This window comes from Erpetoichthys calabaricus, chromosome 8, assembly GCF_900747795.2.
Source record: "Erpetoichthys calabaricus chromosome 8, fErpCal1.3, whole genome shotgun sequence".
NCBI classification, from domain to species: domain Eukaryota; kingdom Metazoa; phylum Chordata; class Cladistia; order Polypteriformes; family Polypteridae; genus Erpetoichthys; species Erpetoichthys calabaricus.
This window is the reverse complement of record NC_041401.2, coordinates 6526217-6540224: the sequence shown is the minus strand read 5'-3', so window position 1 is coordinate 6540224 and position 14008 is coordinate 6526217. Positions and strand designations below refer to the sequence as shown.

The following is a 14008-nucleotide window of genomic DNA, read 5'->3' as shown; positions in this document are numbered from 1 at the left end:
GTTTGCCCTGAAACTTCTAAAATGTGTGAGGAGAGGAAGACAGAACACATTTGTTATTAATAGACAGTCATGATTGCAGTGCCAGAGAGTGGCGACATACTGCAAGATCACCACCACTTGCAGGTAGTAATTTCACTGCTCTCCATACAAGTGACCATCCTGTATTCCAAAAAATAGTTTCACAAAAGTGCACCGACTGTTATGGGCACAAGACAGACTGGGATAATTACCTCCTTAATGACTTGCTGCAGCTCTGGACTCTGGATACTCGATTTCTTGCCCCTTTCATCCAACAAAGGGGACGGTGCAGTCACCTTGGCACTGGGCTGGAGGCCTGAAGGCTTGGACGCCGATGCTTCTGGAGTACGGTATTCTTCCACTCCAGCTCTCGAAGGCACAGAAGGTGTAAGGACCATGGTAGCTCGGTAGCGGCCTCCGTCCGGGGTCTGGACCTTTGGATTATGACAGTGACCTGCCTTGCTTGTATGCGTTGGGCTCGACGACCTCGATGACAACTCTGAAACTAATGAATTTGGGGTACTACACCCTTCATATTCCAGCTCAGACTTCAGATAGAGTTGCTCACGTAGAAGATCAGATACCTTTGTTAGAAAGAACAAAAACAAATGAGATGAGCTATCTGACCAATTAGAAACACAGTTCAGCAATTCACAAACAAACATTTTATATCCACAACTGAATAAATGCAACAGACAAAGAACAGATTGTTTTTGCTGTGCCAGCCTAGTGGGTATGTATAGCGGGCAGGTCCTATCAGGATTCTATTTAGGGGACAAAGTTGGAACACAATGGGATAAGGGATTCCCAATTCATGTTTTCCCCATCTCTTTCTCAAGAATATTTTAACTCTTTCAGGGCTTACATCAACTTCTGTCAAAAGGAGGGGTTGACAGCGATAATCAACTGTAAAACTTGCCGTTACGTTTTAGTGGGACTTTCTTTGCTAGAAGGAAAGGTAACTTCATTGGTTTGACCGAGATTCCCTGCGCTCGCGTGAGGAGCGAACGACGGCAAAAATGACATTGACATCTGGCGAGAGGCCACAGAGAATGCTGTGGATAGGGAATCCATTCCCAGGAATTTGGGAATCCCGGGCATGAGACAGTGCACGGGCATCTCACATGTGAACGGTTTTAGAACGAGTGACACTTATTTTTAATAAAACTACTGCAATATGTTGACACAAATAAAAGAGTAACCTTATTTACAATCAGTTCATGCTGTCATAGAAGTACATGTATCTTTAGTTGTGGTAATAAGAGAGTAGTAAGCACAGTGTGTCGAGCGTGCGGTCGTCCAGGTGAGAGCGCACCTTCGTGCAGAGTACGCCAGCCGCTGAGAAAGCACGCTCTGCCTCCACTGAAGTAGGCGGCACAGTCATCAGATACTGATACACTTGTTCTAAACAACGCCCGTGCTTGCCGTTGCTCTGAAAAACCGCCATTTCAGCTTTTACTGATGCATCCATTTTCTTGTCATTCTGTGACGGAAAGTTTCTTGGCACAGACAATGCGGATGCAACAAACTGACGCATTGCAATTTCAAGTTCCTGTTCAAAGCTGTCAACAGCACAGACGTCAATGAATTCTGCGCCGTCCTGGCATTCGTGAGCTGCACTTTTACACGCTATATATGCGAGCTTGGCCGTTCCCATTTTCCCGGGAATTACAGCAGTTTAATTCCTGGGAATGTGGGAATGAAAAATGTCTGTGAATCAGAGCCCAGGAATGGATTCCCTAGTTGTGGATGATGTTCTTGCTTATTATTGCTGAATTGGACTCTGACTTGTGATTGAAAATAAATGCGAGGTGCCAGCATCATTAGATTGGTCTCCACGGCTAATCGTGGTGCCGAACAGGTTTGTGTTGCTGTGGTGTTATGGGTCCACAGCTCTCCCACCAAAAGCCGTTTTTATTTAAATAAATAATCGCCGCGCTCGTGGCTTAGCGAGGGGGCGTGGTGGCTATAGCAAGCCACAGGGCGATCTGTGGTGTGGGCGTTTTTCACCTAAGTGCACAGGTGAGAGACTGCCCACATCCGTGATCGTTCCTGTGGCTAATGGGCTGCAGCTGCTATGTCCTCTCCGCATATAAAGAGAAGCGCGAGTCGGTTAGAGGGAAGTAAAAAAAGAAAAGAAAGGGAAGAGAACGGGAGGTAGAGAGAAGACAGGAAGCAGGTGGAGAAAGCCGGTGTGATTATTGTTTGAATAAAAGCACTTTGCACATTTTATACATCATCCACTTGCTCATTGTTATTGTCCCACTGTCTAGTTCATCGGTGATATTACCGACGGTGTTGGGTTCAAGGGCTCCCTAATAGAAGAGGGAAGCATGGAGCCGAACATGCATCGTCACAGTAGCTGACACAACTACAGCAATATTCGCCCGAGAGGACTGGCACTTACAATGACAAGAGGTACAAACCAGAGTGTGATGCACTTTGACTGCGAATACCCCCCGCCATGTGAAGACAGCCTGGCAGCCAGCCTGCCATGCAATCCTGGTGAACTGGCAGCCAAAGAGCACAGCTGCAGATGTTTTAGATTTATTTCTGTGTACAACCATTGCTTTGTTTGCTTTTCAGAAAACTGTTTTATGGAAACAATATTCAGCTTCCAAAGGGTTAAAACACTTCAAGACCACTGGATATTCTCAAACCATTTAATTTAATGCAGGGCTGGAAGAAACAGGTGCCAATGATTACAAGTTTGGGTGAAAAGCAGGAACCAACCCTGATGAGGGCACAACTGACCATAAAAAGAATAATTTGTGTATAATCCTCAAGAAAGCAGCAGCACAATTTAAATTCTACAACAAATGTAAACTGCGACAGTCCGCACAAAAAGTAGCCGACGTGCAAATTTTATTTCAAACAGTGACAAGCCAAAACATTAAGACCACCTGCCTAATATGCTGTTTCTCCATCGTGTCCGAGAGAATGTGCCATACTACAGACAGTTATTCAGCTCGGGGAATGTGCTGTTGTGGTGTGAAATTTTGCATACAAGTTGATAAATATTTTGTATGTCTTTATTTGTAACTTAGGCAAACCAATGGAATATTAGTGTTACATTAGAGAGAAGCATTCATGTTTACCCCCTCAGGACTAAGTCAGGATAGTGAATTTTATGATAGGGTTGGGATGAAGGGCCTCAAATAAGTTTGGCATGCGATTCTCTGCAGGACTCTCTCAAGTCAACCCTCTCAGGAAAGCCAGACTGCCCAGCTGGCAAAGATCAGCTCAAAAATGGTTTTGGGGGGTGGCAGGTGTGAAGGTGTTCTGTCCCCCCCCTTTGCTCTGAAGTGTGGCTGTTTGGAACTGCCTTGTATCAGAAGCCTTTAAAGTACCATGACGCCCTATTGACTGTAGGGTCTGGACAGAGAATACATAAATTTGCTTGCTTCTCACACACCATGAACTGAAAAGGACAACACAATGAAGAGCACAGCTCGGCAGCCATATTGAGACAGGCAATGCGGCCTGTTCTGAAGAAAGCTGACCACAATTGAGGACTCAGAGACATTTTAAGTAACTAACAAGTCTGTGTGCCGCCTGGAACTACACATCAGCATTTATCAGGTTGTATGGTTGCCAATATTCAAATGTACTTTGCTTATTATTATTTATGATTATCATCAACCAGTAACGGCGTAGTGCATGATAACGTGCAGTGAACACACTTGACTTGAGCATTCCTAGTTTTCAGACTCTCTCTGTACGTTTAGCATTCGTTTGCTCAGAGGTTGATGCGCTTGCTGCTTCCTGAGCACCTCTTCTTTTCTCCACCCTAGCGGCCCGCTGCTTCTCTTATTTCTTCGGCATCTTTTTGTGTTAAAACTGATTAAGTTAGTTTTTGTGTTGCAATTACTTCGTAAGTTTTTCACTTAAGCTGGCACTTAAGTCTTCAATCTGCCTCAGGAATGATTAAAGATATGAAGAGGTAGGGGAAGTGACCACGAAGATGGTAGGGAATGAGAATGATGCATGTACGCATGTGCCGCACGGCCTCCCTGCTGCGCGCTGCTGAGAGTTGATTCTACAATAAAATAAAATAATAATAAAAAGTATAGGGGGAAAATAGGGGAAGCAGTGCAGTGTCAACACTGTGTATGGTGGGGATGGTGCACTGCTGACCTCGACTCGGGACATTGTGGGTCGGTGGGGGGAGTACTTCGAAGACCTCCTCAATCCCATTAACATGCCTTCCAATGAGGAAGCAGAGCCTGGGGACTCGGAGGTGGGCTCCCCCATCTCTGGGACGGAGGTCACCGAGGTGGTCAAAAAACTCCTTGGTGGCAGGGCCCCGGGGGTGGATGAGATACGCCCGGAGTTCCTCAAGGCTCTGGATGTTGTAGGACTGTTGTGGTTGACACATCTCTACAACATCGCATGGACATCAGGGACAGTGCCTCTGGATTGGCAGACCGGGGTGGTGGTCCCCCTCTTTAAGAAGGGGGATCGGAGGGTGTGTTCCAACTACAGAGGGATCACACTCCTCAGCCTCCCTGGAAAAGGCTATTCAGGGGTCCTGGAGAGGAGGGTCCGTCGGATAGTCGAACCTCGAATTCAGGAGGAACAGTGTGGTTTTCGTCCTGGTCGCGGAAAAGTGGACCAGCTCTATACCCTTAGCAGGGTCCTGGAGGGTGCATGGGAGTTTGCCCAACCAGTCTACATGTGTTTTGTGGACTTGGAAAAGGCATTCGACAGTGTCCCTCGGGGAATCCTGTGGGGGGTACTCCGAGAGTATGGGGTACCGGCCCCCCTGATAAGGGCTGTTCGGTCCCTGTACGATCGGTGCCAGAGCTTGGTCCGCATTGCCGGCAGTAAGTCGAACCCATTTCCAGTGAGAGTTGGACTCCGCCAGGGCTGCCCTTTGTCACCGATTCTGTTCATAACTTTTATGGACAGAATTTCTAGGCGCAGCCAGGGCGTTGAGGGGTCCGGTTTGGTGGGCTCAGGATTGGGTCACTGCTTTTTGCAGATGATGTTGTCCTGTTTGCTTCATCAGGCCGTGATCTTCAGCTCTCTCTGGATCGGTTCGCAGCCGAGTGTGAAGCGGCTGGGATGAGAATCAGCACCTCCAAATCCGAGACCATGGTCCTCAGCTGGAAAAGGGTGGAGTGCCCTCTCAGGGTTGGTAGCGAGATCCTGCCCCAAGTGGAGGAGTTCAAGTATCTCGGGGTCTTGTTCACGAGTGAGGGAAGAATGGAGCGTGAGATCGACAGGCGGATCGGTGCGGCGTCCGCAGTAATGCAGGCTCTGCATCGGTCTGTTGTGGTAAAAAAGGAGCTGAGCCGCAAGGCGAAGCTCTCAATTTACCAGTCGATCTATGTTCCTACCCTCACCTATGGTCATGAGCTATGGGTAGTGACCGAAAGAACGAGATCGCGAATACAAGCGGCTGAAATAAGTTTCCTCCGCAGGGTGTCTGGGCTTTCCCTTAAAGACAGGGTGAGAAGCTCAGTCATCTGGGAGGGGCTCAGAGTAGAGCCGCTGCTCCTCCGCATCGAGAGGAGTCAGATGAGGTGGCTCGGGCATCTGATCAGGATGCCTCCTGGACGCCTCCCTGGTGAGGTGTTCTGGGCACGTCTAACCGGGAGGAGGCCCCGGGGAAGACCCAGGACACGCTGGAGGGACTGTGTCTCTCGACTGGCCTGGGAACGCCTTGGGATTCTCCCGGAAGAGCTAGAAGAAGTGGCCGGGGAGAGGGAAGTCTGGGCATCTCTGCTCAAGCTGCTTCCCCCGCGACCCGACCTCGGATAAGCGGGAGACAATGGATGGATGGATGGAAAAGTAATAAAAATCATCACCCCTGAAAATGGATAGTTGACATCACGTAGTATATGTGTATCAAATTTCACGTCAATAGGTGAAACCGTTTGCGAGCTACAGGTGATTTAAAATCCTGGACAGACAGACAAACAGCCGCGGTAGTGTATTATAAATAAAGATAATACATTATTTAAAGTGTAACTTAAGTCCTGCTTGTCTTTTATTACACCAAAGTGCCTGAGGTTATAAATGTAGAAGGGAAGGTGGGGAGACGTTATATGGTACAATAACTTATAAACAGTGGTAAGTCTGTGAGATTTGAGGCATTCTGACAAAGGCTACAAATTAATAATTCAAAAGGGGAAAGTAGAGAAATGGAGAACTCTACCAAGACAAAACATGCGCCTTACTAGAGGCTGATAACCAGTCCAGGGTAGCACCCAGGGTGGTGACAGACACCTGAATGCAAGACAATGGATTGTGCAAAGTTCTTTAGGGAAAGGGATGGAAGGATAGCAACACATTTGTGGGTATCTCATTACCATTTTGATTTCATGGCAGCAATACACCGAGCTGGACTGGACTGGCAAGGCCACTCTATCCCTAGCATTATCCTTCAGCTCAACGCAGAAATTTCTGGTCGCTCTTAAGCCAGCCAAGATATCCAAGCATTTCTTAGGTATAACAAAATGAGTTGTCTCCTGGTTAACGGTGCCTTGTACATGTTAAATGGGGGCCGCTTTAGGGGTGGACTGAGGCATCCTAATAACGGGCTCCTCTTGATATTGAGAAGCAGTGGTCTTACTCACAGAACTCCTCATCCTATTAACAAGTGTGTAGCGGCACTAATGGATAAAGAAACTTCAACTCCCAGCATTCCCTGCAGTGGCTCAGATTGGTCGTCTGCCGAGGGTGCAGGGGCTGCTGGGGATCACTAGGCCGGCATGACATTTAAAAGGAGGCCAGTTTGTGAGTTCTTCCTTGTCGTCTTACAGAGTCGAGGCTGGGGGGCTGTCAAAAGGCAGGGCCTGTTAAAGCCCATTGTGGCACTTCTTGTGTGATTTTGGGCTCTACAAAAAATAAATTGTATTGTATTATACAAAAAAAAAAAAAAGTGTTTCGTGTATATAAATACATTTTTTTATTTATTTAATATATAAATAAAAATAAATATATATATATTTAAATCCAACGTCTGTATCTGCTTTTCACAAGAGAACTACTTAACACTAGAATTACCAGAGCTTACGAAAAAACCCGTAGATCTGTCCCACCTTAAATCGCTTCGCTACTTCTCCATCAGCGTCTTTTGTCCTGTAAATGTGTCGATAAGCAGCCTATCATCACATCCTCCACCACCGTACAGTTTTCTCAGCTCAAGTCTGTTTACCTGCGTGTCAGTTGCTTGGAGTTGTATAGAGTGAGAAGTCAAGCAAAATGACACCTTTTATTGGTTAACTAAAATGATTATAATATGCAAGCTTTCGAGGCAACTCAGGCCCCTTCTTCAGGCAAGATGCAAGATGTTTTGGGCACATGCACCGTCCTGATCTAAACACTAGAGTGGAGAGTCTACAGATGAAGGTGGAAGCTGCAGTCACTGTACTTTGTATATAAGAGCAAGATCGAATGTTATTTACTTATTTAACTTTTATTTACTTACTTCCTACTGCGTAAAGTCACAAGTAGACTGCAGAGCTTCCAGTGTACATATACAAAGTACAGTGACTGAAAAAGTGCGACATGCACTCTTGCTCTGATATAGAACCGTCATCATGATCGGAGTTCACCTCTGCTATAGCGCGTCTTTATGTGAAAACAGCTGTGTCACATGTTGGGGGATCATGAACGCAACAGAGAAGAAAACTGAAACAAAGCTAACCTTTACAAGTATCACAAATTTACACTGGCTGTTACAGACTGAAATCAAATGCATGTTTTCATTCTAAAATAGTAAGAATAAGAGCAGCTCACTTCTCAAAATGGACTCGTCTGGGGTCGAACCTGTGAAGTTTTGATTACCAGTCAACAGTTGATACAGTTGCGCCACCGAAGCGATCGTAACAAATGCGTGTCAATGTCGCACCCTAACGCGGGTTCTTTTTCTGCAGTTATATTATTGAATAGAAGCGCACTTGTTCTGTTATATTTGTAACTTTTTATGAAAGGGTTTATTTGATATTTGCAATTCAGGCTTCACACATTATAGTATACACTTCATGTCTACAATTTTGTGAATTATTACTAAAACATGAAAAGCGTTTGTTTCAACAATGTGTTTACTGTACATAGATTGTTGTAGACACGGAACACACATGAAATGAATGTGTTCCAAATAATATAGTATTTATAAAAGGTGTCATTTTGCTCGACTTCTCACTCTATACAACTCCATGCAACTGACATGCAGGTAAACAGACTTGAGCCGAGAAAACTGTGCGGTGGTGGGGGATGTGATAGAAGGCTGTTTGCTGCTTATCGACATATTTACAAGACAAAAAAGACACTGATGGAGAGGTGCGAAGTGATTTAAGGTGGGACGGATCTACGAGTTTTTTCGTAGGCTCTGGTAATTCTAGTGTTAATGAATTTAGATTGTTTTTTTTTCTATGGATTTGCTTGAACATTCCATTTGATTTTGTGACTTCTCTCACTACGCTATGTATCATAGTTCGCTTGTAGTACGGATTTATTGGTGCGCATCAGAGACACATGCAGCAGGGCGGGACCCTCCTCACTCACATGCCAGCCTCAGGGTGTACCTTATCTCTGCTTAGCTAGCAAACGAGAGAACTGCTTAACAGATTTAGATCAGGTTTTTTTTTTTTTTTCTACAATTTGCTTGAACATTCCGATTGATTTTGAGACTTCTATCATAGTTCGCTTGCAGGAGTGATATATTTGAGCTAATCCCAGACAGAGGCTGCAGGCCGAGGGTGAGGTATTTGCGTGACATCAGGAGTGGGGAGCCGGGTGGGACCCTCCTCACTGTCCTGTTTCACTTCTACGTGGGTAGAGCCATGGGGGCAGCTAGTTCTTAATAAAATGTCACTAACCGGTTGAATTACATTCATGGGTGAAGAGCAGGAGCAACAGTCCAAACTCCTGGTTCCGCAGAGACCCTAGAAAACAAAAGCAGAAACAAAAAAGGGTTAAAGATTTTTTTTTTTAATTTAATCAGAAGAACAGCAGTCTGAGGTAAGGAGGTAGCTGGTCACACTGGGATTCTGACTGGATTGCAAGTCGTGTCAATAAGGAGTCTAAAGGTTCACTTTTTTTTTTTTTTTTTTTTTCAAGTGTTCAACCAAAAGGGTAAAGAGATGTGAAGACAAGACAAATGGTGAAGCTGGAACTGAGGAAGAGGAGTATCTGAGACAGTCCAGTGCATCAGCTGAAGATGGGTGCCTTAATGGCTTCACAGTTTTTCAGTGTTTCCCACAAAGAGAAACTTCAGCCACAGAAAGCCACTCAAGGTTTAGGCTGCTGCTGCGACAAACGCAAACGCGTGGACGGCCACCTGTCTTGGTGCTGGGCAGATTAGACCAAAACGGTGACACACGTCCTTGGATTTACAGCATAATTTTTTATTTATTTTTTAAATCAGAATAAAGCTTCAGATTGATTTCATGGTTTTATGTCAACATTCCTCTTGCGACGATCACTAAACCATTAGGGTATATTTTGACGTAAACGACGTGTGTTCGTAACAAGAAAAACGCACATTTGTGACTTTTTACACACTGTGGTTAATTAAACTGGTTGCTTCCCTTAGTTTATCATAGGTTTACAACGTGCCACAGATGCTTGGTTGTTTTGAAAATAAGTTTAAAAACTGGAATAGCCTACCTTAAAAAGAATGAACGTCTTTCGAATATGAAGCTGCATGAAGAGTAGCCGTTACAATTTAGAAGTGTTTTGTGGCAGACAAAATTAAGATAGTCATGCAATACGCCACAGCGACGTCAGATTTCATTTCTAGGCTGAGAAATCATTGGCAGAAGTATCTAATTATGACTGTCATCTTTGGGATTCACTTGTCAACACAGGTAAAAAATACTTATGCTTACACAAACTTTGGAGTTGTTGTTCGTCACTTAAATATCTACAGAAAATGGTTTATATGGATTTTGGAAATGAGTTGTGACAGTACAAGAGATTCAGGATTGTGAGCATGTGCTGATAGTGCTTAGCCGTACCCACCACACAACAAACCTGACAGCAGCATGTGACACCTCAGCACCACACTGGCACAGGGAGAGCTTTTTAAAATAAATAAATAAATAAATAAATAAATAAAAAAAAATAAAAAATAAAAAATGGTGGCTGGAGAGCCAATCCTGCCACCAACCCCCATAATTGGAGGTCCTGCTTGCAGGGCTGGATGCAGGTTGGTGTCATAAACAGGATGAAGCAATTGCAGATTACGGCCTTGCTTGCTCAAGGGCCCAATGGAGTAGAGGCACCTCTGGCGTTTACGGGAATTGAACCGGCAACCTTCTGATTACCAGCGCAGATACACTGCCTAGGAGCCACCACTCCACCTCACAGCACAAGTGTTTGCATTAAAAATACTGAATGGATATTGTTTGTCATGCAGAAAATTACAATGACTTTCAAGGGGACCGAATACTTTTGCATGCCACTGTAATCCATTTGTTACCTTGTTCATCTGCAAGAGTCAGATTTAAATTTCAATTTTAATCAGTAAAAGTAGTTTTTTTTTTTTAATTAGATAGTGCCAAATCCATTATTGCAGTAAGCATGCTCAAATTATTGCTGTTGCCCCATTGAACGCAATGCATCTTCCTAGAGTCGCTTAAAAGACTTGCTCCAGAAATTCCTTTCTAGTGTCAAATAACTTTTTAATAAAGCATATCAAGTATACAGCTTATGTGTATTGTGTAAGCCTTTAGGCCAGGTTTATACTTCACGTGACATATGCTCTCGCGCAGGGGTTCCCAAACTTTTCAGCTCACGACCCCCAAAATAACCGTGCCAGTGACTCGTGACCCCCACTATCCTCGGAAGTGGTTAAAATGTTGCGCGCAACGGTGCACATGCGCCAATAGGCCTATCCAAACATGAGCATGACAACACGAAAGAACACAATGGTCTAACAACCATATAATTTTTTTAAAAATTGTTATTTACTCATTCGTTTAATTTCAACAAAACACCTCACCTAATGAGATGGGTGGGCACAATGCTTGGAGCACAGCAAGTCCATTCTTGGGTTAATTTTGGAGACCGCGACTCGGAGATCATCCTCCAAGTTCAGTCGTGACTTGTATTTATTTTTAATGTACGTGAGTGCCGAAAAAGTCTTTTCGCACAAGTAGGTAGTGCAAAACGGCATCAGTACATCCATAGCGGCCTTGGATAGTTGTGGGTATTCCCTCTCGACTGAAATCCAAAACTCATCCAGAATCTTGGAATTAAACATTGTCTTCAAGGTTCGGTCGTATGACAGTTCAACCAATGCGTCCTCCATGTCCAATGTCAGATGATTTGCCAAATACGCTAGCCTTGTTAACCAGTCAGGATCAGTGAGGTGATCAGCGAGCTGGGACCCATGCTCCATCAGAAATAAGCGCACTTCGTCCCGCAGCTCAAACAGGCGGCAGAGCACATTCACTCGCGAAAGCCACCTGACTTCTGTAAGAAGAAATTTGAAAGGCTGATGGCTTTTTAATTTGCATGTTTTTTTTAAATGTAACTACTAGTTTTTATCTTTTGTTAGTTATGGATAAAATGTTATTTCTAAAAAATTAAATTAATTTCAAAAATTTCTTGGAAATCATCTCGCGACCCCCCCCCAAATGTCTCACGACCCCCCAGAGGGTCGTGACCCCTACTTTGGGAACCACTGCTCTAGCGGAAGCTCCTTCTACGCAAGCATTTTACTGTTTATACTTGAGTGCATACTTTACATAAATCTGGAAGAGTCCACCAGGTGGCAGTGCGAGATATCATGGTGATAAAACGTTCTGCTTTGCTGTGTTGTGAGTTGCCTGGAACAGCCATTAAATTCTGATGACACCTTATGGCAATATCTCTGAAAAGGATTTTTAACACTAGAATTACCAGAGTCTACGAAAAAACTCGTAGATCCGGCCTACCTTAAAACCGTTCTCACCTCTCTTTTGTCTTCTAAATGTGCCGATTAAGAGGAGCAGCAAGTAGCCGGCTATTCCATCCCCCACCGTTCACTAAGTTTTCCCAGCTCATGCCTTGTTTGATTATCTGGGAGTGACTGAACTGCTGGAGTTTTAGAATGGAAATAATAGATCGTTATTTTAAATACATGCATTTCATGTGTGTTCCGTTTCTACAGTAATCTGTGTAAACACATTGCTAAAACAGAAACTTTTTCATATTTTAGTAATAAATGTTACAAAATGTAGGCATAAACTATAGAATGTGTGAAGCCTTAAGTCCAAACATCAAATATACACTTTCACAAAAGGTTCAAGGATGTTACAGTACTTTCCGCGGCTTAACGCTAAGATTTGCTGACTTGGAGCACAGCTACCCTACCGTGCTACAGAGACGTGAGTTCGACTCTCAGCTTTGAAGAAAGTGTTTTTTTTTTTTTTTTTCCCTCAAACGGACATAAAATTTATAAATTGGTATGCACTGTAAATCGTTAAGTTTAAAATGTCGATCGCGGTTATTTCTGTTGGTTAATTCATGCTTTTTGCTTAGAGTCAGAACAGGAGCTTGTTCAGCTCATTCAGCTTCTGTTCTGACTCAAACAGCGCCAGTATAACTTCACACCCGATCTGACGCTGTTCGTTTTCAAATAATATTGCATTACTTCGACGATGTTTTCTGATTGGTACTATTCGCGTCATAAAATGATTTCTTCAAAACGTCACATATATTTGTCTCTTTCTTTTTTTAAAATGTGCGTTGTAGCACTTAGAAACTGGCCACCTGCATGTTCTTGCGCACACTGAATAAGACAGCGTTATATGCAATCATCAGATTCAAATGTCAACAGTTATATAGCATGGAATGGAAATCAGCAGTTCTTAGCATTGCACCACACAAGCTGTCTTATCAACCACCTACTGCAACTTGCTTTCTTTTTTCTTCGGTTATAGTCTTGAATAAAAGTGCACTTGTTTTGTTATACTTTTACATCAACATATGTTCCTATGTTTGAGCTACATGGGCATGCTCAAAAAATACACATGTAATGCCACGAAACGTGCATGCAGACACTTCAGTTTGCAAGCATTGGTACGACAATGCAGTCACAAGTACACTGCAGAGCTTTAGCGCGTCTTTATGTGAAAACAGCATCAGATGGGGAGTGTCTGATGATTGCATATAGCGCTGAAGTTACTGCTCTTTACTATGCTTTCCTCTAAATGTCCTGGAGTACAAAAGAAACAGCATACAGCAACATGTGGAGACTGGCAAGATTGTGGAAAAAAAAAAAAAACACGTGGTCGTATGTATCGTGATACACTGCAGAGCTATAGCACGTCTATGTGAAAACAGCAGTGTCAGGTGGGGGGAGGGGGGGGGGTGGTAGGGAAGGATCCTGAACGCGACAGAGAATGAAAAGTGAATAAAAAAAAAAAAAACAAAGCTAACCTTTACAAATATAAATTACACTGGCTGTTACAGACTGAAATCAAATGTATCTTTTTATTCTAAAACAGTAAAAATAAGAACACTACACTTCTCTAAAGGGAGTCATACAGGATCGAACTCATGACCTTCTTATTGCCAGTCAGCAACTGATACTGTTGCGCCACAGCGGCAGTCATAGTACATGAGTGTCAATGTCACACACTAAGGTGGCATTTTTTGGCAGCGGCTTTTTTTTTGTACCTTTTGTGAAAGTGTTTCTTTGATATTTGGACTTCAGGCTTCATACATTATATAGTTTATGCCTGCATTTTGTCATTTGTTACTAGAATATAAAAAACGTTTCTGTTTTAACAATGTGTTTACACAGATTACTGTAGAAACGCAACACACATGAAATGCGTGTGTTCCAAATAACGATTTATTATTTCCACTCTAAAACTCCACTTCACTCCCAGATAATCAATCAAGACATCAGGGGGAGAAGTTCCTGTACGTTCTAAGTCGGTGGGGGGATGGAATAGCCGGCTGCTTGCAGCATTTCTTTATCAGTACATTTAGATGACAAAAGACGCTGGCAGAGAGGTGAGAACAGTTTTAAGAAGCGATTTAA

General features: G+C 43.6%; 1 protein-coding gene across 3 annotated transcripts in view; it reads right to left on the bottom strand.

Annotated features, from left to right (window-relative positions):
- Positions 1-14008, bottom strand: part of itprid2 (ITPR interacting domain containing 2) — a 285956-nt gene that overhangs the window by 10517 nt on the left and 261431 nt on the right. For all 3 annotated transcript variants that reach the window (XM_028806206.2, XM_028806207.2, XM_028806209.2), the window contains 2 exons: positions 8850-8915; positions 231-602 (listed from right to left, as the gene is read on the bottom strand). In XM_028806206.2, coding sequence (XP_028662039.2) covers positions 231-602; positions 8850-8915 — 438 coding nt within the window. The remainder of the gene's footprint in view (positions 1-230; positions 603-8849; positions 8916-14008) is intronic.